Source organism: Fundulus heteroclitus, chromosome 19, assembly GCF_011125445.2.
Source record: "Fundulus heteroclitus isolate FHET01 chromosome 19, MU-UCD_Fhet_4.1, whole genome shotgun sequence".
Taxonomy (NCBI): domain Eukaryota; kingdom Metazoa; phylum Chordata; class Actinopteri; order Cyprinodontiformes; family Fundulidae; genus Fundulus; species Fundulus heteroclitus.
The window spans coordinates 31,236,093-31,256,552 of NC_046379.1; the positions used below are offsets into that span (position 1 = coordinate 31,236,093).

At 39.8% G+C, this 20,460-nt stretch overlaps 1 protein-coding gene across 4 annotated transcripts; it reads right to left on the minus strand.

Annotated features, from left to right (window-relative positions):
- Positions 1 to 3,964: 3,964 nt before the first annotated feature.
- Positions 3,965 to 19,823, minus strand: LOC105938097 (cyclin-dependent kinase 2 interacting protein). Of its 4 annotated transcripts, none has more exons than XM_021307130.2 (6): positions 19,725 to 19,823; positions 16,178 to 16,240; positions 15,918 to 16,089; positions 8,356 to 8,500; positions 6,773 to 6,902; positions 3,965 to 4,790 (listed from the first exon to the last, which is right to left on the minus strand). In XM_021307130.2, exons 3-6 carry the CDS (start codon positions 16,067 to 16,069, stop codon positions 4,588 to 4,590), a joined length of 630 nt encoding a protein of 209 aa, XP_021162805.2. In that variant the 5' UTR covers positions 16,070 to 16,089; positions 16,178 to 16,240; positions 19,725 to 19,823; the 3' UTR covers positions 3,965 to 4,587. The 4 variants fall into 4 exon arrangements, with proteins under 4 accessions (XP_021162805.2, XP_012735172.3, XP_012735173.3 ...); XM_012879718.3 differs by having other exon boundaries at positions 16,163 to 16,240; XM_012879719.3 differs by having other exon boundaries at positions 16,217 to 16,240; positions 19,725 to 19,811.
- Positions 19,824 to 20,460: the final 637 nt, after the last annotated feature.

Below are 20,460 nucleotides of genomic sequence, written 5' to 3' on the forward strand. Positions count from 1 at the left end.
TCAAAAGATTGAACAATCAGCAGCTTCTCTCTTCCCTGATCAAAGTAAGTCAGGACAGGAGAGGGTGCTTCCTTCTGTAGCAGTAGGATCCAAACTTGGACATTTCTCTTTGGTCAGTTAATTCTTTGTAACAATGGTTCTTGGCAATTAATTATATTTTTGAAAACCTGTTTATTTCCTTTTTGAATGGCACCGTATGCCATTTTAAAATGCCTTAAAAAGTTGTGCAGAGTTGGGCAAATGGGTTTCACCCAAGAACAACTTAACATATCCTTTCTGCCAATGCTGCTGATTTTTGTTTGGTGGCTTTTTTTGATTTGATGATTAAAGTTCCGTTTTTCATGTGACAAAGGGGGGGCTTCGGTAGAGTGTGGCCAGGTGCCACACTCTACAACAGCCAGGTGCCAAACCTCAGCTTGGTCACACACTGCTGTGGGAGACATCCCATCCCTCCACCGGCATTGTGGGAAGTCAGCCAATGTGGTTGTTTCAGTCACTCTGGCATGAAAAGCACGGCCGAGCTAGGATGGAGGACAGGACTCCAGGCAGGCCGTTCTATCCTTGCCAACTTCTGCTGGACGTCCCTAAATAAGCCAACTGTCTGCGGGTGAGGATTAACATCCTGGCGGATAGAGTTCAGTTCCAGATTGTGGAGAAATGGAACTGCAACTAGTTGCAGAAAGTCCTCTGGAAATATTTCCACATTGGGATTTCCTGCCGTGATGACTAGGCTTGTTTTTCCACTATGACCCACACCATCACACTGCCTCCACCAAAAGCTGTTTAGCATTGGCAGAGATGATTTCATAGCGACATACTAACCGCTGCAATCAGCCTGCACATGCATTCCCTGGCAAATGGTCTAAGGAAGCCAACATGCTTTTCAGTGGTGTTAGATTTAGTGCCAAGCAGAATTGTTACAACAAATAAAAATTGACCTAAGACTAATTTCCTTTCTTTTTCTTCTTCTTTTTTTTTTTGCCAAGTTGAGTAACAGTCTGTCATCCTGAGAGGAAGAAAGAGACAGTGAAGATTTCTGTGCAGAGCTAAATATGTGTTCTGATCAATAATCAGCTGTAATCTTCTCATCTGAAGATGACCTGACTGAAACTATCAGCTAGTTTGATAGGTGCATTCACCTGTGCTGCAGTGATGACATCACCTGCTTTTTAAAGACCTTTGAATCTTTGTACATTTCTTTCCTCAGTGTTTCTATATTTGGACTTGTTTAAAACTAGAACGTGATTTGTTGAATGTCTATATGTAGATAAAGACAATGAACAAAGTTTAAGAGCTGCACTATTTTATTACTTTTTATAAAGCATCACTCAACATGTCTTTGGAAGTAAACTGGGCTGCAGGGGGGTCTGCAGGGAAAGGGATGTGGATGTTTCAGTTGCAGAAAGTATCCAGTACATGTTACAATAAAATTGTGTCAAACTTCCCTTCAGTTTGGTGATTTAGTTAAATTAGCAGCTTTTGAGTCTGTTAGTTTTTGATTTAATTATCCTGAATAGTTTCCCTGATGGATGTGGGTCAAACAGTGCGTTGCCGGGAGGGTCTGTTGGTGAGGAAGTTACTGATCCAGGAGCAGAGATCTAGACATGGTTTACGCTGCTCGAGTCCAGTACATTGCCCACCCACCCGGGCAATGTATTGTTTTTAGATTTAATGTTCCTGAAACGTTTACCTGATGGGAGAGGATCAGACTCAAAAACAGCTTCTTTCCAAAAGCTGTGAAGATTATGGTCCATTACACATAACAATAACACTACTGTTAATGCCCATTTGCAGACTCTAATTTCTCAGGGATGTCTAATTGCAACATTCTGTATATAAAGGTTTAAGATTACTGTACAGAATTTACTGCAGGCATGAATGTATGATCGAATGAGGAATTCATTCATGCAACAACACTGATTCATATTTTTCAAAAAAGAACTGATATCAGACTTTCAGAACTCGGTATGGGTCTTAGCAGACCTTAGACTATTTTGCACACTCAAGCTTCTTAGGAAGTGCGTTTGGCCAGTGTAGTCAACTGACTGTCTGACTTATGTATATGTGTGTATATATACGAACTGAAGCCCTAGACTGAATCAGAAGGACGGCCCCAAGGGATGAAGCGCTTTGTGAATGTCTCAGACATTGGGAGCTGTAAGAGAAGGAACTGAAGGAACCAGCATGAGAGGAAAACACCTGCATGGGATGTACCACCAACAGATAGCAGAAGTGGCTGATAAGACCAAATCCTACCAATGTCTAGAGAGGGCTGGATGAAGGACAGCACAGAAGCACTGATCATGGCAGCACAGGAGCAGGCTTTGAGCACCAGAACTATAGACATCCAGATCTACCATACCAGGCATGATCCCAGGTGCATGCTATGCAAAGAGGCCCCAGAAACCACCCAGCATCTCACAGCAGGGTGTAAGACGCTAGCAGGGAAGGAATACATGGAACGCCATAACCAAGTGGCTGGTATAGTGCACAGAAAGATCTGTTCAGAATACCAACTGGAGAGCCCCAGGTCAAAATGGGAGTGACCTACCAAGGTGGTGGAGAATAACTGAGCTAAGATCCGGTGGGACTTCCAGATCCAAACAGACAAAATGGTAATGGCCAACCAACCAGACATTGTGATCGTTGATAAGTAGCAGAGGACTGCTGCTGTGATTGATGTGGCCATCCAGAGTGATGGAAACATCAGGAAAACAGAGAAATACCAAGGGCTCAGGGAAGAACTAGAAAGAGTCTGGAAGGTGAAGACAACAATAGTCCCCGTGGTCATCGGAGCACTCGGGGCAGTAACCCCCACTCTGGAGAAGTGGCTCCAATAGATACCTGGTGAAACATCAGACATACTGCAGATGTAGGGCAAAACATAACGTTTGTGGATGATATTTTGATTTATCTTGATTTTGTAAACTGTCTGGGTACAAAATCAACATAAAAATAAACATATTACTTTCAATTATAAACCAAGCCATGATATTGAACTGAGCTATGAAATTAATAGGGGACAAAAATCAAGAAATGCTTAGGTATTACTCTGACACAGGATTTAGGACTATTGCGATTTTCTAATTATAAGAAGATAATATCCATGTTAAAAGCGGATTTGAGTTTAACTCATTTTTTAAGTACAACATCAAGAGTGGAAATAATGAAATTGAACGTTCTCCCCCAGCTGCTATATATATTCCAAAACCTACCAATTAAAGTGACAGAGAAAGAATTTACAGAATGGGACAAAATGGTTTCTAGATCTGTTCAGCAAGGATCAAGGCCAGGACTGACTAGAACGTTGCAACTACCAAAGGGAAAGGGAGGGCTTGCTCTGCCTTGCCTTACAAGCTACTACTATGCTGCACCAGTAAAGATTTTATTCAATTATTGGGACCCTGTGTACATGGCAAAATGGGAATATATTGATCAGAGATCAATAGAAAGAATTCCAATAGAAGCTATTATGTCACAGTAAACTATGCTCTTCATTTAAAAAAAGAAAAACCTATTGCTTCAAGTACCTCTGGACATTTGGACCAATCTGGAGACTAAATATTCTGATGGGGCAGTGTAGATTATTGGGGTGGATGACCTATGACAAATTTTTAACCAAATAAATTACATGAGAATTTCAAAATTGTGTGAGTAGCCCAAATATGGATAGGGAAGTTTTTGAAAAGAATATGCTGATGAGTTTTCAGAAATTAAAGGATCAATATTCTGTAAATGATCAAAATTTTTATGAATATCTCCAATTGTGACATTATCTATTTGGATACATTCCAATCAAATTTAATTAATGATAGGAGCATGTAAATCACAGATGACTCCAAAAGTTCTCTCTGAATTATATGGGGACCTTAAAAGCTAAAAACACATGTGAGAGAGAAATGGGAGAAGGCAGCAAATATTGTGATTTCAAGGGAAGACTGGGAAGAAACAAATGACAATGGAAAACCATTAATTCCATGTTTTGGAGAGCGCATGGAAGAATATAATAAAAATTCTTTGCAACACCAGCACAAAAAACATTTGCCGATACAAAATATTGAAGACTATGTGGAGCAGAAAGGACGGATGTCCATTTTTAAAACAATACTGAGGCGAGATAAAAAAACAGGCCACAACAATTTATTGAAAACACTTTTGAAACTATGTAAGTAGGAAAAACAGACTACAAAATGTTGAGGATCATGCTGGTGGCCAGCAAAAAGCCAATTACCAGGAGGTGGTGAAGTGGAATAGTGCCTAAGGAAGATGATTGGGTTAAAATAATGCTTTACATTTACAATATGGAGAAACTGACCATGTCACTTTAGAATGGTATCGGACAAACTCAGAGTCATCTGTGTTACAATTATGTGAAACAAATAAAAAGGGATTTATGGTGGAACTTTTATTGCACAACAAATTACAGCCTAAAATAGAAAGTTAAAGTTTATTTCATTGCAGCAATTTAGCAGTTTTCATTTACATATTTACAAAAAGAACAGGTGTCTAGTATTGAAGTGAACCAATTCCATTGACCAACACATTAATGTACACGGAGGACCCCGATGGTGGAGGTAACAGACGATGTCACAGTGGCCGATGGCCGGTCTCCAGCAGCAGTGCTTCCAGCGTTAATCTGGTCTGGGCAGGGAGGAATGGCTGGTGGAGCCAACAGGACAGGTAGACCATGTGCAGGTCAGGGAGGGTGGTGTGGGCAAGTTCCTGCACAACCGTCTGCTTCAACTTCAGCTCCTGCCTGAAGGCGGCCAACAGGACCCGAGAGGACTCCTCTGGAATGACAGACAGCCAAACAGGAACAAGACTGCAGAATGAATAAAACATGCAGCTCACACTGATATGAAGTAGTTGAAGAAAAGGCAGGTGGTGTTACTTTCTTTCTTCACAGAGAAAGGTCACCTGTGTGGTGATCCACAATGGGTCCAGCTGAGTGGCTATCGTCTATCTAGCCCGTAGCTCCGGTTCAGCCTGGACTCTGTTTCACTACACTTCACATCTTCAACATGAGACCTGCACTTCATATGTTCAAAAATGTAAACCACTCATGCAGCCCAGGGGATGCACGAGTGGGGCAGTAACACGTGTTCTCAAATACCCGCTGAGAACTCCCCATCAGTCCACTGGTACTTCAGGAACCCATGAAGGGAATCTAGATCCTTCTGTTAAAGCACTTAAGAACACATGTTAACTCTTGAAGGACCTAGTTCTCAGTGTGCTGTGCTTTCACAGTTCTGCTCCCTTATGCCAGAGCAGACCACTCCTCCGTCTGGTTTTCAATCACGGACTGCTGGAGGGAACTGCTGCTCCCGCCATGCGCTCTGAGTCTGATTACAGAAAGAGGGGCCGGCAGCAGGGAAAGGCAGACAGCTGCTGCCTTGTACCGCATGAGGAGGATGGATGGACACTTCAGAGACAATAACAGCTTTCAGTGGGAAATGAGAGAAAGCCTCGATAAATCCACTGGTTTGATACAGCGTGTCTGCGTATAGAAAGTACCCTTTTTCTTATTTTCATTTACCGTTCAGGAGTGGTTCATAGTTTTAATTTTAAAATTATATCTTGGTTTGACCCCCTCTGTTTATAGTGGTCCTTAATAATAATGTCGTCTCTCTTCAGTTTTTCCGGACTTCCTCGGAGAAAACCTTCTCTTTCTCTCCGCCCCGCGGCCAATCACCACCACAGGGAGTGTGTTCACTCAAAACTCCTCTAGAGTCCTCAGCACACCTGGAGGAACCAGGGCTGGCCCTAAAAGTCTGCTCCACTCACTCAAAAGTGTGCAGAGGGTGGCCAATACAAGCCGGTGGACCTGGCCTACTGTGTCCTTCCTTCCTACCTTTGGGGCTTAATTTCTATCTCCCTTCAATTTTTGGTACTTTCTTGCTTTTGTTTTCTGTATCCTACTTTTCTCCCTTGTATACTTCTTTGCTCACCTATGTTCCTTCCTCGTGTCCTTTTTATTTATTCTCGTTCTTCTTTCCATCTTGGATCCCTAAGTAAGGCTGTCCACTGTCAAAAACTCAGAGCTCCAAAGAATTCAGTCTGAAGAAATCTGGAAGTTTTACATAAATGATGTGAAGGATCCTGGGAAAATACACTTTTCTGACTCCAGAGTCCCGCCTTTTGAAATAGGAAGTGCTTCCATGTATGGACAATGCTGTAGTGTCAGTAAAGCCACCGACTGTGACGCTCTATGGTTGTAGGCAGAAAAAGAACTGTTTTAGGACTTTTATCCTATGAGAGGTCAGTCCCTGGCGACACAGAAGAAGGATGCAGTGGGATCACCTACAGAGCAAACATGGATCAGCTCTGTGCAAGTAAACAGATGAAGAGACCTTATTTCTGCTGGAAAAAAAAAACATTTAGTTGCTGGATTAGAAAGCAACAGAAAAATATTGGATTTTATCTGCACTGTTTGCATGCTTGTTCCCACTTTCTTTCTTTTCTGGTTTTTATTTAAATATTTATCAGCATGAACACGCCATGAGTTAGAAGCCTGAACAGAACCGAAAAGGAAACATTTTATGATGACATGAGAAACATGACGTTTAGGTGTTTGGAAGTAACCCAGACCTGCCATAAGAGATATTTGTAGAAAGTGCTAATAAGACAATGATTTTCATGAGAGAGATTTTAGAAGAAGCTAATGTTCAGATAGCTTTGAAAACAAGCTGATCAAGTCTTCAAACTTAAGGAATTTAATGGTTGGCTTTCCAAGAACAAATAGTTACTGCAGCACAAAAACAGGTAGACTAACCAAACTCTTTGGTCCTCCAGCTGTGGCAGAGGGGTAACGTTCTTCCTTCAGGACCAAACTGGAACTCCTCTAGATCCTGGACTCCTTGCTGAATGGCTGTCAGGTGCTCCATCTTTGCCACTATAACGACCTGAACAAAAAGACCATAAATAACTTTACAAACAAGCCTGTGTTGGCAGGGATCTGGCATCACATGTAGACATCTACATGTTAAAGGCCCCTAACACCTATATGCTGTTCTTCTAGTGTTAGGAAGTCTTAATGACCTGAGGCCATTTTATTCATTATTATTATTATTATTATTATTAGCTCCCACAGTTTCTTTTCAAGACAAACAACTTTTGCAGTTGTGTCACCAATCATCAGAGAAAGTAACTGCACTATTGTACTGCTGTCCATCCCTGTACCGCCTCCAGAATAAGTCTCTTCTTTAATAAAGCATTTACCCTTTGTTCTCTTTTTGCTTTTGTGTTACCCTTTAATGTTTCAGATCAAACAATTCTTAGTATCAGACAAATATAACCTGAGTAAATTCAAAGTGCAGTTTTAAAATTACGCTTTTATTTACAAAACATCATCCAAATCAAAATGTAATGAATGTTGATAAAGAATGTTTTCCATCATAGATAGATAGATAGATAGATAGATAGATAGATAGATAGATAGATAGATAGATAGATAGATAGATAGATAGATAGATAGATAGATAGATAGATAGATAGATAGATAGATAGATAGATAGATAGATAGATAGATAGATAGATAGATAGATAGATAGATAGATAGATAGATAGATAGATAGATAGATAGATAGATAGATAGATAGATAGATAGATAGATAGATAGATAGATAGATAGATAGATAGATAGATAGATAGATAGATAGATAGATAGATAGATAGATAGATAGATAGATAGATAGATAGATAGATAGATAGATAGATAGATAGATAGATAGATAGATAGATAGATATGGATCTGTAACCCATTCCAGACTGATGGATATAAATGATTTGTTCCTGCTCTGTTTAATTTATCTTGATCGGGGCTTGATGTGTTGCTTTGTGAGATTGTTTAGCCTACTTTGTGTAGTCAGACAGATCTCAGTTAAGGGTTTTCTATATCATCCAGACAAAGCAGTAAAAAGGCCTGGGTCTGTCTGGTAAAAATTTGTTTAATTACAGTTAATTTGTGTTCAATGAGGAGGGAAGGGCTTTTTCACACAGTTCTAGGTTGGTTTGAATAGACTGTTTCCCTGGAGATTAGTTGATCTTCTATCTAAACCACCGTGGAACTGTGTGAAACACATTTTATGGGAAAGAATTTTTTTTTTTTTTTTGGGGGGGAAAGAATTTGAAATCTGAAAACAGCTTTTTAAAATTACCGCAGTTATCTCTGTCTGATATTAATGTTTGTTTGATGTTCAGAAAAGGGACAAGAAAAACAAAAACAGGGTGGATTTTTTGTTTTGTTTTTTAACAGCACAGCACATTTTCTTCTTCTTTTTTTATCCCCATACGTAGCTGCCATATAAGACCCACTCTAGACTTCCTCCTTCATAGTCCAGTTAAACGAAGCCTCACCATTTGGTCAACAACAGTCTGCAGTTTGGAGCATTCGTCTTGCAGTTCTGCTGCTCCAGCTGTCTGCTGCTGCACAGCTGGAGGAAATGACTGAGATACTGTAGCTGAAGAGAAGTCATCCACAGGCTGATGCTCTTTCTGTGAACTGACGAAGAAAAACATCTCCTTAGTTAAATAAGACAGCTAAGTCACATGGCAGTGGAAGTGCAATTATAAAGCAGCGTAGAGAGGAAAGGCAGAACAGAATTACTTTTTAGTATTACCCAGCACTAAGTTTATTCTAAGTGACGGCCTGTCCAGTATGCACGAGCACATAGATGATGGGTTCTCTGGAGCACAGAAAGGAAAGCTCTGGTAGGTTGTAGGGCAAAAACACCAAGTATCTCGTCTGAATTGAACAAATAAATAAAGACTGAGCTGTCTTTATTCACCTGACCTGTTAGAGGCTGATTTATCATTTATTCTCCTGTTGTTACATGGTGGAGTAATTAAGAATAGCCTTGTGTTTGTTACAGAAAGTTCTGGAGAGTCATTGGTAAGCACTTTAGGAATATTAAAGGAAGCAAAGGGCCTTAAAAACAGTATGTATACCACTAAATCTTATATGGATGTAAACCTTTGGCGGTTTATTAGCATCATACCTGAAACCAGAACCTTTTCACCTGAGCTGTTTAAGGAAGCTTCTGAGGATTGAGTGGCAACAAGTTCACAAGATGACCATAAGAAGTCTACTTTGGTAAACTATAACTTGGCAAAAACGCACCACTAAGTGCTAGAAAGACACTCAAGAATTCCTCTTGATGAGCTTTGAGACTGACTTTGGAACACCTGGCCTGGGACCAACCTGCCTGGTGAACCACAGTCCAGGTGGGACTGGCCCGCTGTGGAAGCAGGAGTAGCTCTTCTGTTAAAGAGACAGCACCGTGCAGTCTCCAGGAAAATAACTACTTATACCTCAGGGTTCTGCATTCTGGCCCCTCCAGTATGCCACAACATATTCCAGACTCACAATGGCCGTTTTAGTCATCTGGGCACACATCACAACTCAACAAATTAGATTGTGCCATGGCCCTCTGCCACTCTAATGGAAGACTTCTACGATGAATAGGTTTAGGTGTGTGATCTCAAACTACAGTCCTCAAGGGCTGATGTCCTGCAGCTTTTAGATCTTTTCTCCTCCACCCACCCGAATCCAAATATTGTCTCTGACATGTCTTCAGTCAGAGGCTTCTCCAGATCTGCTGTAATACAGGACATCCTTCCTGCCTACAGTATCCGTATCTACAGCTCTTTGAAGAAACTTGAATAGTATGAGTTACAACAACATTTACTATCCATTTGGGATTCATAAAGTAATCCTAAACTGAAATGAATTCAGCAGTTTTATTCTGGTGCGTTGGACAAGGAGTGGATCTAAGAGGTGCATGCTGCGAGACCCCGAGGACTGGTGTTTGAGACCCCTGGCTGAGATCAAAGCATATTCTTGTATTAGAATAGCCCAGTCAAAGTCCAAACCTAAATCCAACCGGGGGTCTGTGTTAAGACTGCATATATTCTTAAAGACTGGCACTTCTACAAAGTGTTGACTCAGGGATGTTTAATAGGCAAGGCAAGGCAAATTTATTTATATAGCACAATTCAGTACAAAGACAATGCAAAGTGCTTTACATGATTAAAATATAGCAAAATAAAACAGAATAAGAGCAAGTAGGAATAAAATATAGAAAGAAAATAGAACAAAAAAGTGGTGATTCAGTTAACTAGGACAGTTGAAGGCAATTTTAAACAAATGTGTTTTTAATCTTGATTTAAAAGAACTCAGGCTTTCCGCACTTTTACAGTTTTCTGGAAGTTTGTTCCAGATAATTGGAGCATAGGAACTAAATGCTGCTTCTCCGTGTTTAGTTCTGGTTCTAGGTATGCAGAGTAGGCTGGAGCCAGAAGACCTTAATGGTCTGGATGGTTGATACGCTGATAACAAGTCTGTGATGTATTTAGGAGCTAAGCCATTTAAGGATTTATAGACTAACAGAAGTATTTTAAAGTCTATTCTCTGAGATATAGGGAGCCAGTGTAAGGACTTTAGAACTGGTGTTATGTGCTCTACTTTCTTAGTCTTAGTGAGGACGCGGGCAGCAGCGTTCTGGATCAGCTGCAGCTGTCTGATCCACTTTTTAGGCAGGCCTGTGAAAACACCGTTGCAGTAATCAATTCGACTAAAAATAAACGCATGGATTAGTTTTTCTAGATCCTGCTGAGATATTAGTCCTTTAATCCTGGAAATGTTCTTCAAGTGATAGAAAGCCGACCTTGTAACTGTCTTTAGATGCTTTTGAAGGTTCAGGTCTGAGTCCATCACTACACCCAGGTTTCAGGCCTGATCAGTGGTTCCTAGCTGAAGCGACTGAAGCTGTGTGCTAACTTTTGATCTTTCCTCTATTGGTCCAAATATTATTACTTCAGTTTTGTTTTTATTCAATTGGAGAAAATTTTGGCACATCCACGTATTGATTTCTTCTAGGCATTTACTCAGTGCCTGAACTGGTCCATAGTCACCTGGTGACATGGTGATGTAGAGCTGTGTGTCGTCTGCATAGTTATGGTAGCTGATGTTGTTATTTTTTATTATCTGAGCTAGAGGGAGCATGTAGATATTGAAGAGGAGGGGACCCAGAATGGACCCTTGGGGAACCCCAAATGGGATTTTTGTCATCTCTGATGTAAAGTTACCTACTGATACAAAAAAGTCCCTGTCCTTTAAGTAGGATTTAAACCAGTTGAGTGCTGTACCAGAGAGGCCGACCCAGTTCTCCAGGCGTTCTAACAGAATGGAGTGATCAACAGTATCAAATGCTGCACTAAGGTCTAATAGAACCAGCACGGTGGTTCTTCCACAGTCTGTATTTATATGGATGTCATTAAACACCTTGATAAGGGCTGTCTCTGTACTGTGGTGAGCACGGAAACCTGACTGGAAAACGTCAAATCGGCTGGTCGTTGTTAAGAAGGTGTTTAATTGTTGAAATACAGCTTTTTCAATAATCTTACTGATAAAGGGGAGGTTTGAGATGGGCCTGTAGTTCTGGAGTAGAAGTTTGTCTAAATTATTCTTTTTCAGCAGTGGTTTGATAATTGCTGTTTTTAGGGACTGGGGGAAAACACCTGACAGGAGGGACGTGTTTATTATCTGAGTCAAATCAGACGCTATGACAGGTAAAACTTTTTTAAAGAAAGCTGTGGGTAGAACATCAAGACAGCATGAAGAGGAACCTAGCTGCTGAATGATCTGCTCTAAGCTTTTGTAGTTTATTTGGCTGAATTGGGACATTTTGTCAGGATAAGTTCCAGCTGAGTACCGCTTTGGTTCTGGAGCTGGTGTGGATGTACAAACTGATCCTCTAATTTTTTGGATTTTCTCAGTAAAGAAGTTAGCAAATTCGTTGCAGGCCCTGGTGGAGTGGAGTTCTGAAGCCACGGACACAGGAGGATTTGTTAAACTGTCGACTGTGGCAAATAAGACACGAGCGTTATTAATGTTTTTCTTAATGATCTCAGAGAAGAAAGATTCTCTTGCATTTTTCAGTTGTAAGTTATATCTGTTAAGTCTCTCTTTATAGATGTCATAGTGAACCAGGAGTCTATTCTTTCTCCACCTGCGTTCAGCTTTGCGACATTCCCTTTTTTCACTTCTAACTGATGGAGCATTTCTCCAAGGAGATTTTTTCTTCCCGTAAAAAACCTTCACTTTAACTGGAGCAATGCAGTCAATGATGTCTGAGACTTTAGAATGAAAGTTATCTACTAGCTCATCTACTGAGTTGCAGCCCAAGGTTAAAGTAGCAGAGTAAGCTTGAATAAAATTTTCTGTGGCATTGTCCTTAAAGGTGCGTTTTCTTACGATGTCCCTTTGGCTAAATGAGTCACTGGTAATGATACATTCAAAGGTAACGGAGAAGTGATCGGATAAGGCAACATCAGTTACATTGACCTGTGAAATGTTTAGACCTTTAGTGATGATTAAGTCTAAAATATGCCCCTGCTTGTGTGTTGGCTGTTTAACATGCTGAGTTAAACCAAAGTTTCTAAGTGTGTCACACAGTTCTTTTGCACTTCTGTCTTCAGGGTTGTCAACGTGAAAGTTGAAGTCTCCAACAATAATTAAACAGTCATAATCAACACATATCACAGACAAGAGGTCACTGAAATCATTAAAAAAGTTTGATGTGGACTTAGGAGGCCTGTAAACATTCAGAAACATAGTTCGTACCGGGCTCTTTACCTGGAGAGCCAAATGTTCAAAAGAGTCAAATTTTCCCAAAAACACCTTTTTACACTTTAGTGAATCATTAAACAATGTTGCTACTCCTCCACCTTTCCTTTGCTGTCTGCTCTCACAAAGAAAATTGTAGTTTGGAGGAGTCGACTCCAGCAGAATAGCTGCTTCATTAAATTCATGTAACCATGTTTCTGTTAAAAACATTACATCAAGATTATTGTCAATAATGAAGTCATTAATTAAAAGGGATTTTCCTGACAGAGATCTAATGTTTAATAAACCCAGTTTATATGATTTGGTGGTTGATGGTGTCTCTGTGGCAGGTTGCATCTGACAGTTTATGACTTTTAAGTACGACTGATTATTCCTGTCTGTTTTCCTTTTGCTTTTCTTATTTCTGCCACGTATCATAACACATATTGCATGTTCTCCGTCAGGAGGCCCAGGCTTATGCTGGTGGCGGTCTTGACTGATAAAAGTACAGCCAGGGCCTGCTGCATATCACAAGGACGTTATGCGAAGGTCTTCAGGACAGGCATGTTCTGTGATATGTAGAGGAGGAGGAGGATCTGGACCTCTGCGTCCTTTGGAAGATGCTGATTTAGTCACAGAACTGTGGTTTTCAGAATTAATATGTGGAGAGGATGTCAACCGTAGACCAATCTTAAGGACTTTGTTCATGGTGTGAGAAAAATCCAGGAAAGGAACCTCTGGGCTTTGTGGAGAAGAAGGCGAGGCGGGTGTAGTCTGGATCGGTGTTCGTGACGATGGATTTTCTTGGTCCTCTCTTTGTCCTGCTGAGATCTGGGATGAATCCTCCTGTAGCTCTGATGTAGCCTCTTTCTGTGTCATCTTTCTGGCCATGTTTATCTTGGCTTGTTCAGGCTGCACTGGGCTTATCTTTTGTTTAGACACTGGATGTACATTGTTTTGGGACAAAGCTGATGACAAATGGTTCACAGAATAGAAGATGTTTGAAATCAGCCGTTTTGCACCTGACCTATTTAGAGAGAAGCCATCTCTGTTGAACAGATGTCTTCTTTCCCAGAAGATGTTAAAGTTGTCTATGAAGGTTACAGTTGTTTCTTTGCATGTTTTTTCCAGCCATTTGTTTAGCATCAGAATTCGGGGAAAAATCTCGTCTCCACAAGCCACGGGCGGGAAAGGGCCGCTGAGAAGCACCTTGACATTTTTGCCATGAACTAAGTTCAACAGACGAATGTAATCCTCTTTCAATACTTCTGATTTTCTTATCCGGGTGATGTCGCCCAGGGCTTCAGCTTGTATTATGAGTTTTTCCAAGGTCGGGCGCTCTTTCAAGATCCTTGGAAGGATGTCTAATAAATCAGACACCAGGCCATAGTTCGAATTGTTATAAATTAACACCTCTGTGTTTTTCTTGTTACAGAAATGTTTAATCCCACATACAGACCCACTGCATAAAATCAGGGTCCTTGGCCCCGTGGCATGTCTTTTCTCTGATGTATTAGAGCGAAAGTCGTTGACGTACCTCTGAGTGTTGTCATGATTCTCCTGGGTCACATTTTGGAGCGGAGCGAATCAGTTTCGTAAAGGAATTCCAGCATTTCCAGCAGGTTTACTCCTATCATTTGTTGTGGGAACAGTCCGCTGTTGTTTCACTTGTCCTGGGACATCTCTCTGTAGTCTCGGCCAGTTTTCTTTGTCTAGGCGTGGGGTTTGTTTATCCTTTGGTCTTGCACCCTGAGTGATCCAGGGATTCTCATTTTCCTCAGGGATCTGTTTGTTCAGAGAGTTGCTGGGCTGGTGGTCCCCGTTTGGAGTCGCAGGCAGGGTTGTTTCATTTCCATACGCGCCGTTTACATCATAATTCAGTTCGAGTCGGCATATCTTCTGTTCTATAACGGCGATCTTTTGTAGAAGCGTGTCAAGGTCCACTGTGGTGAAGGTAGGCATCTTTGCAAAATCAAAATCAAAAATAAATAAAAAGAAAATAAATAAAAATAACTAAATCCAACTTTCCGTGGTTTTGGCAAAGAGATAAAAAGGAGATAAAAAGTAAAACGCAGGAAAATGCAAGCAAGCAGGGAGCAGAGAAAAAAGCGTCCGAGCAGGCAGAGAGGCGGAGCAGAGACTCAATACAAATGCACACGCTAAATTTTTTAAAATCATATATCCTTTTTGTTCCATTTCACAATGGTGCACATTATGGTGTTGGTCCTGTTACACAATAGACCAACAAAATACCCTCTGCTTCCATACATACATTGATCCCATTGGTTTTAGATCCCTTCTCTACTGGAGTGTTATACAGTAATCATATGATTTAATTATTCTTAGATAAAAATGCTGTTTACTTTGTAAAAACAAAGAATTCAGAAATATAAAAAGGAAATTTGAAGACACAGAAAATCTTTTTCAAGGGGTTCTCTATGATCTTTTGCAGACATCAGTTTCATCATCCTAGTTTTCCTTTAGCTTCATTTACTGATCATGTTGGGAAGGTGCCCTTTGTGTTGTTTATCTACTAATTATAATACGTTTGTTTGCTTTTTTTTTTGTTTGGAAAAACAACCTGAGGCTAAGTGCACTCTAAGTATTACATTTTAGTTGTACTTGACACAGGTTGTCAAAATGAGGCAAAGCGATGAAAATGTTTGGCATAAACATTCTGCTCTTTTTTTTTTTTTTGAAGCCCAGGTTTTCATGCAAAGAAACCTCCCGACTGTGGCAGTATCACCAAGTTCTGTGAAAAATACCAACTGTGAATCACATCCGTTTAATCAGCTGGCAAGGCTTTTGCATTTCTACGCAACCGTTAACACGTCTGGGTTCTCAGTCAGGTACACTAACAGCTAAACCCCTTCACACAGAGGGCCTGATGACAATCAGCACGGCTTTAAATTGTACGTTCAAAAAGTAACTTTCATTTTTTTTCAAACATTTGAAGGCTGTAAATATGTTCTAGTCAGCTCTAAGCAGACATATTCATCATACTTTATACTCAGCAACACCAAGAACATCTGGCTCAGCCAGGAGCTGGAAGAGGAAAAAGGAGGGGCGCCACCCAGGGGAAGTTTGGTTTATTCTAAGAAGATCCTTGGGCAAAAAAATGTCTCCTGTTACTGTATTGTGAAATGTGCAGACCTCTGAGTTTAAAGTGGGTCTTTAGTTGAGGTGTAAATCACTTACACTGGTGGGGCTTTCACAACACATCTTACAGCCATCAAATGTGCTGCTATGGCGTTTAGTACCATGTTCTAATTGAATCACTGCAAGTTTAATTAGAAAACGTCAAACTACTAACTTCTTCATGTTGACGATGTTTGTTGCGAATTGGAATCCATCGTTGTTCAGCTTGTCCCACCTGACCATCAGGTTGTGCCAGTCAGCTGCATTGTCTTTGATCTTCCGAGCACTTCCTGTGACTGCAGAGAACTTGGTGTTGGATGAGGACATTGTAACCTCAGAGGAGTCACCTGGAAGTACATTCATTTTTCATTAAAAACAACTATTTCACATGCAGAAAATATACAGATCCATCTATACAACCTGGAGGACACGAACCTCTCTGTCCAAACTGAGTCAGCTTCGAGTTCCCCTTACCATCCAGATCTCATCACAGGTTTTCTGTTAACAAAGAACAGGACAAATAGCTTCAGTAGAAAGAAACTGCCCATATTTATCTAGTCGTATGTATTAAAAATTAGACAAGCTGAGAACAGAGCTAGTAGGTTTGCACGCAGGTGTATTGGAAGGGTAGATTTCAGCTTGGCAGGTTGGAGTTGGACCAACTGTCTTGATTAAATCTTTAGAAGATTCCTAACAAAAGTAAAATATTATTTAGTAGGGCTGGACAATTAATCGCATTTGCATTATAATCCCAATTTCAAAAAAGGCCATTTCCAACTCATAGATGCATGTAATTTCTGGCTGTGTAACAATTAATGGATAAGACGTCCTTTAGGTGTCAGTAACATGTTTAAAGTGGGTTTGCCTCCAGATGGAAGGGAGGAGAGTTGCAGCAGTGAGATAATCTAATTTTATTATTTGTTTTAGAGATTATAAAATCAATACTTTACCAGAAGCTTTCAGGAATCTCACCACAGCATTAAGTACTGGTCAAACAGTTTATTACATAGACGTGTTTTTTGGTTACACTTTGCACTTTATGTTCAACAACAATTGATGTCCAACTGAACAAGCTACTCTCTTGAATAACATTCTGATTAATAAAAGAAACTGTTCAGTTTCTTGTTTTAAATAGCCCTTGTTTACAAACATCTCTATCTACAGGCCATTTTTGGTACTTGTGTGCAGAGAAAAGTTCAAATTAATTTCCAATCACAGTTAGGGTTAAAATAATTTGCAAAATCACACAGCCCCATTATTTAGTGCTCAAAGGGAGTGTCAAATGTGTAAAGAACAGCTAGAATTTGGACTTGCGTCAGTATATTGTTAATCTGTAAATATGTGGAGCGCAGGTTGATGTTGCTTAGTTAGGACCTGCTGTCAGGACCAGTAATGGAGCCAAACAATCCTTCCTGACTTAAACTCATGGAAAGACTTTCCTGTTGGTATAGATGCTTTCATTTCACCCCTATGAACATCTAAAAGTTTCATGTTTTGGAAAAGACATTTTTAACTGGCAAAATGATTGATGATTTGTTGATCTCACTTTATATACTTATTTACAACTATGGCATTAGATAAGGAAGGCATCTTCTGTCAGGGCGGATTTATTTCTCAGGTAATCTGACATCAGTTTGTCACCGCTGTCTCTGATTTTCCTGCTCAGGTTCAACAAGCCGTGGCTGATCCCTGCTCTTTAAAATGGATTTACCATTCAGTCCTTCTGAGACTGAGACACAGTCTGATGTCTTTGCCTTTGTGGACACAAATCTGTTTTTCTGCATTATTTTGTGTGAATAAAATGTATTAGTAGTAATGAAACAATTTATTCAACTGTTATTTTATCGTACCAAAAGTAACACCTACTCTACTGTCTATTGTAGCAATAAATTGATAATGTTTTGCAATTCAAAACTAATCAACAGTCCATCTCCAATATTAACAGCCTTAATAAAACGGCACTTTCCTTGATGTCAATCCTGAGACCATCATACAACATTTCAGAACTTTTTCTAGCTTTAATGTGTTCCTTCCTATGACCTACAAAACCTGACAGAAAGATGTACTTTAATCTTTTAGAGGAATAAATAATCAAATACCGTGGCTGCATAACAGATCACAACCTTAAACTAATTCTGTGTTGAAGCACCTTTTGATTTTATCCCAGTCCTCCATGTTTTTGGGCAGGAGTCTATCAGTGTGGTACATCTTGATTAGGCCGTACATAACCACTGGTCTGACCAAAAACAGTCCAAATGGGTCAGATCATTAATGGACCTCCTGTCCACAGCCCTCCAGTGATCGGCCCACAGATGTTCAGTCCGATTCAGCTCTGGGCTTTGGCTGGCCAGACCATTCCTGAACATTATTTTGCTTATTTAGATGCATGCTTTGGGTTGTCTGAAGATAACGTTTCTCTTGAGCCTTTTAGCTCAAACCTGAAAGCTTTTGGCCAAGTTTTGAAATCGTTCATAATGACCTCCACCTGGAATAAGCCCCCAGTTCCAGCAGAAGTAAAACAGACATCTGAAGGAAAAGCATTCTAGAACAGCCGAACTTGAATGAGAAGCACTTTTCAAGACAGCAGAGGTGGGTATTGACTCCTATTTAATATGAGTTGGAATGAGCTGGGTCATTTTAAACACTAAGAGGGTGTGCACAACTATGCAACCATGTTGTTTTAGATTCTTATTTTGTTTCTCTAAATGGTTCCAGTTAGGGCTGGACGATAATTCAATAACAATATATAATGATATATAATGATCGATGGACGTGTGGTTCAATAGAAAAAAAGAGAGTCAATAAAAAGTTCAATAGAAAAACAATTTTCCTTCCTTTTTTCCTTATAGCCTATCATGTAGGTTAATACTACAGTCATTACATCCTTCCAACCAATTACAAACACAGACCCAGGAAGGCTCCCTCACCAAGCTTCAAGGATTTCAGAGAAATTATGTTTTTTTAACTTGCAGTTTTGGTAAAAAGTCGGTTGGGTTGAGTTTGAATTCAGTGTTATTTACCTAAAAATAGGTCATTTAGCAACAGCATAAAATGGCCAGGGCTGCACTTACTATATATATTTATTTTTATCCATATAGATCAATATGATTTCTATTTTATCCATATGCTTTTTTTTTATATCATCCAGCCCTAATTCCAGTTGGTTCTTTATTTGTGTTGTACGTCACAATTTCAATCAGAAAGGTTTGGAAATGTTGTTTTAGTTGAAATTTTAACAAAACAGTGTGGACCTTTTAAATGCATTAAACAGCTGTATTTGTAAAAAAAAAAAAAAATAAAAAAAAAATACAAATACAAATAAATAAATAAATAAAAGTCGGCTTGGATTTACACACATTTTCTTTTCTTTGTAAATTTACTTAATCAGTTTTACTTTCTAATATAATCGTTTCCCTCCCAGCATGTTTACAGACACGTAATAAAAATTGTGTTTACCATATGAACAAAAGAAGCTTCACAACGTGATTTTCTTTATCTTTCAATGTTTAAAATATTTAAGATGTTTTATAGTGAGACTATGAAGCTTCTTGGTCACTGATTATGTAAAATGGCTTTATTTCACCATTAAAACGGTTTAGTTGGATAATTCTAAACTCTGGATTCCTTTAATCCCGTTAAAACTGCAACTCCTCTGTTCACTAGTGTGGTTTTACAACACACGTCTCCCTTCCCAATATGGCGGACGCCATGACGTTAAAACTGCAGCTCGGGCGCAGCGTGTTATTTGTGTTCTAAAGTCAGTTTATGTTTGTTGACAATGAGTTGCTTCCATTAATCAACCACATCAGGAAACTAAGTAGCTTTTTTAAAATGAAACCAGTTGTTAGCTCAGTGAGTGGCAACTAACCCTGCTTTTTAACACAGCATCCAATAAAAAGCTGAGCGGCGATCAGGCTCAGGCTGTTTCTGTCTGCAGAGAAACACACACTTTCTATCTGACAGAAATATTACTGCTACTTACCTAAACACGTTGGTCTGTTAGTCTCCTACTTGCCGTAGTTCATTCTTCTTCTACAGCTTCTGCTGTCTGTTTAGTCTCGGATAGGCGGTGAGCGCCTCTACTGATCAGGAACCACAGACACGCCCGATCCTTTACCTTCACGTTTCTATCTAAAGGTGTCAGCTCCTCGAATATCTAATTGCTCCAAAAATCAAGCTGAAGCATTTTAAAATATCAACTTAAATGGCCAATTAAATATATTACAATAAACACACAATCCTCCTGAGGGCAGTTTAAAGTGCAATAACACGAAGTTGCAGATTTTCTAACTGCTGGAGAAAGTACTCAAAGAGAACCTAAAAGAAGCACAGGGAAAACATGTAAACTATATGTAGGAAGGCTCCAGTCAGGGGGCCATCAAGAGCCATTTAAGGGAGATGCATAATTTAAAAGCTCAAAGGGATTAAATGAATCTTAAAAAAAATAAAATAACACTGCGTCTAACACAGAGATGCAAAAACATTGTCATTCTATATGTGTCAGGAATTTCTGAGAAACTCAGGAGAATTCTCTCCAAACACAATATACCGTTAAATTTCAAACGTAATCTCACCCTCTGACAAAAACCGGTTCACCCCAAAGACAGAACACCCAAACCACAGCTGAGCAGTGTTGTGTATGGGGTCCAATGCAGAGAGGACTGCCCAGACTCCTACATGGGAGAAACTAAACAACAACTACCCAAAGGCATGGCACA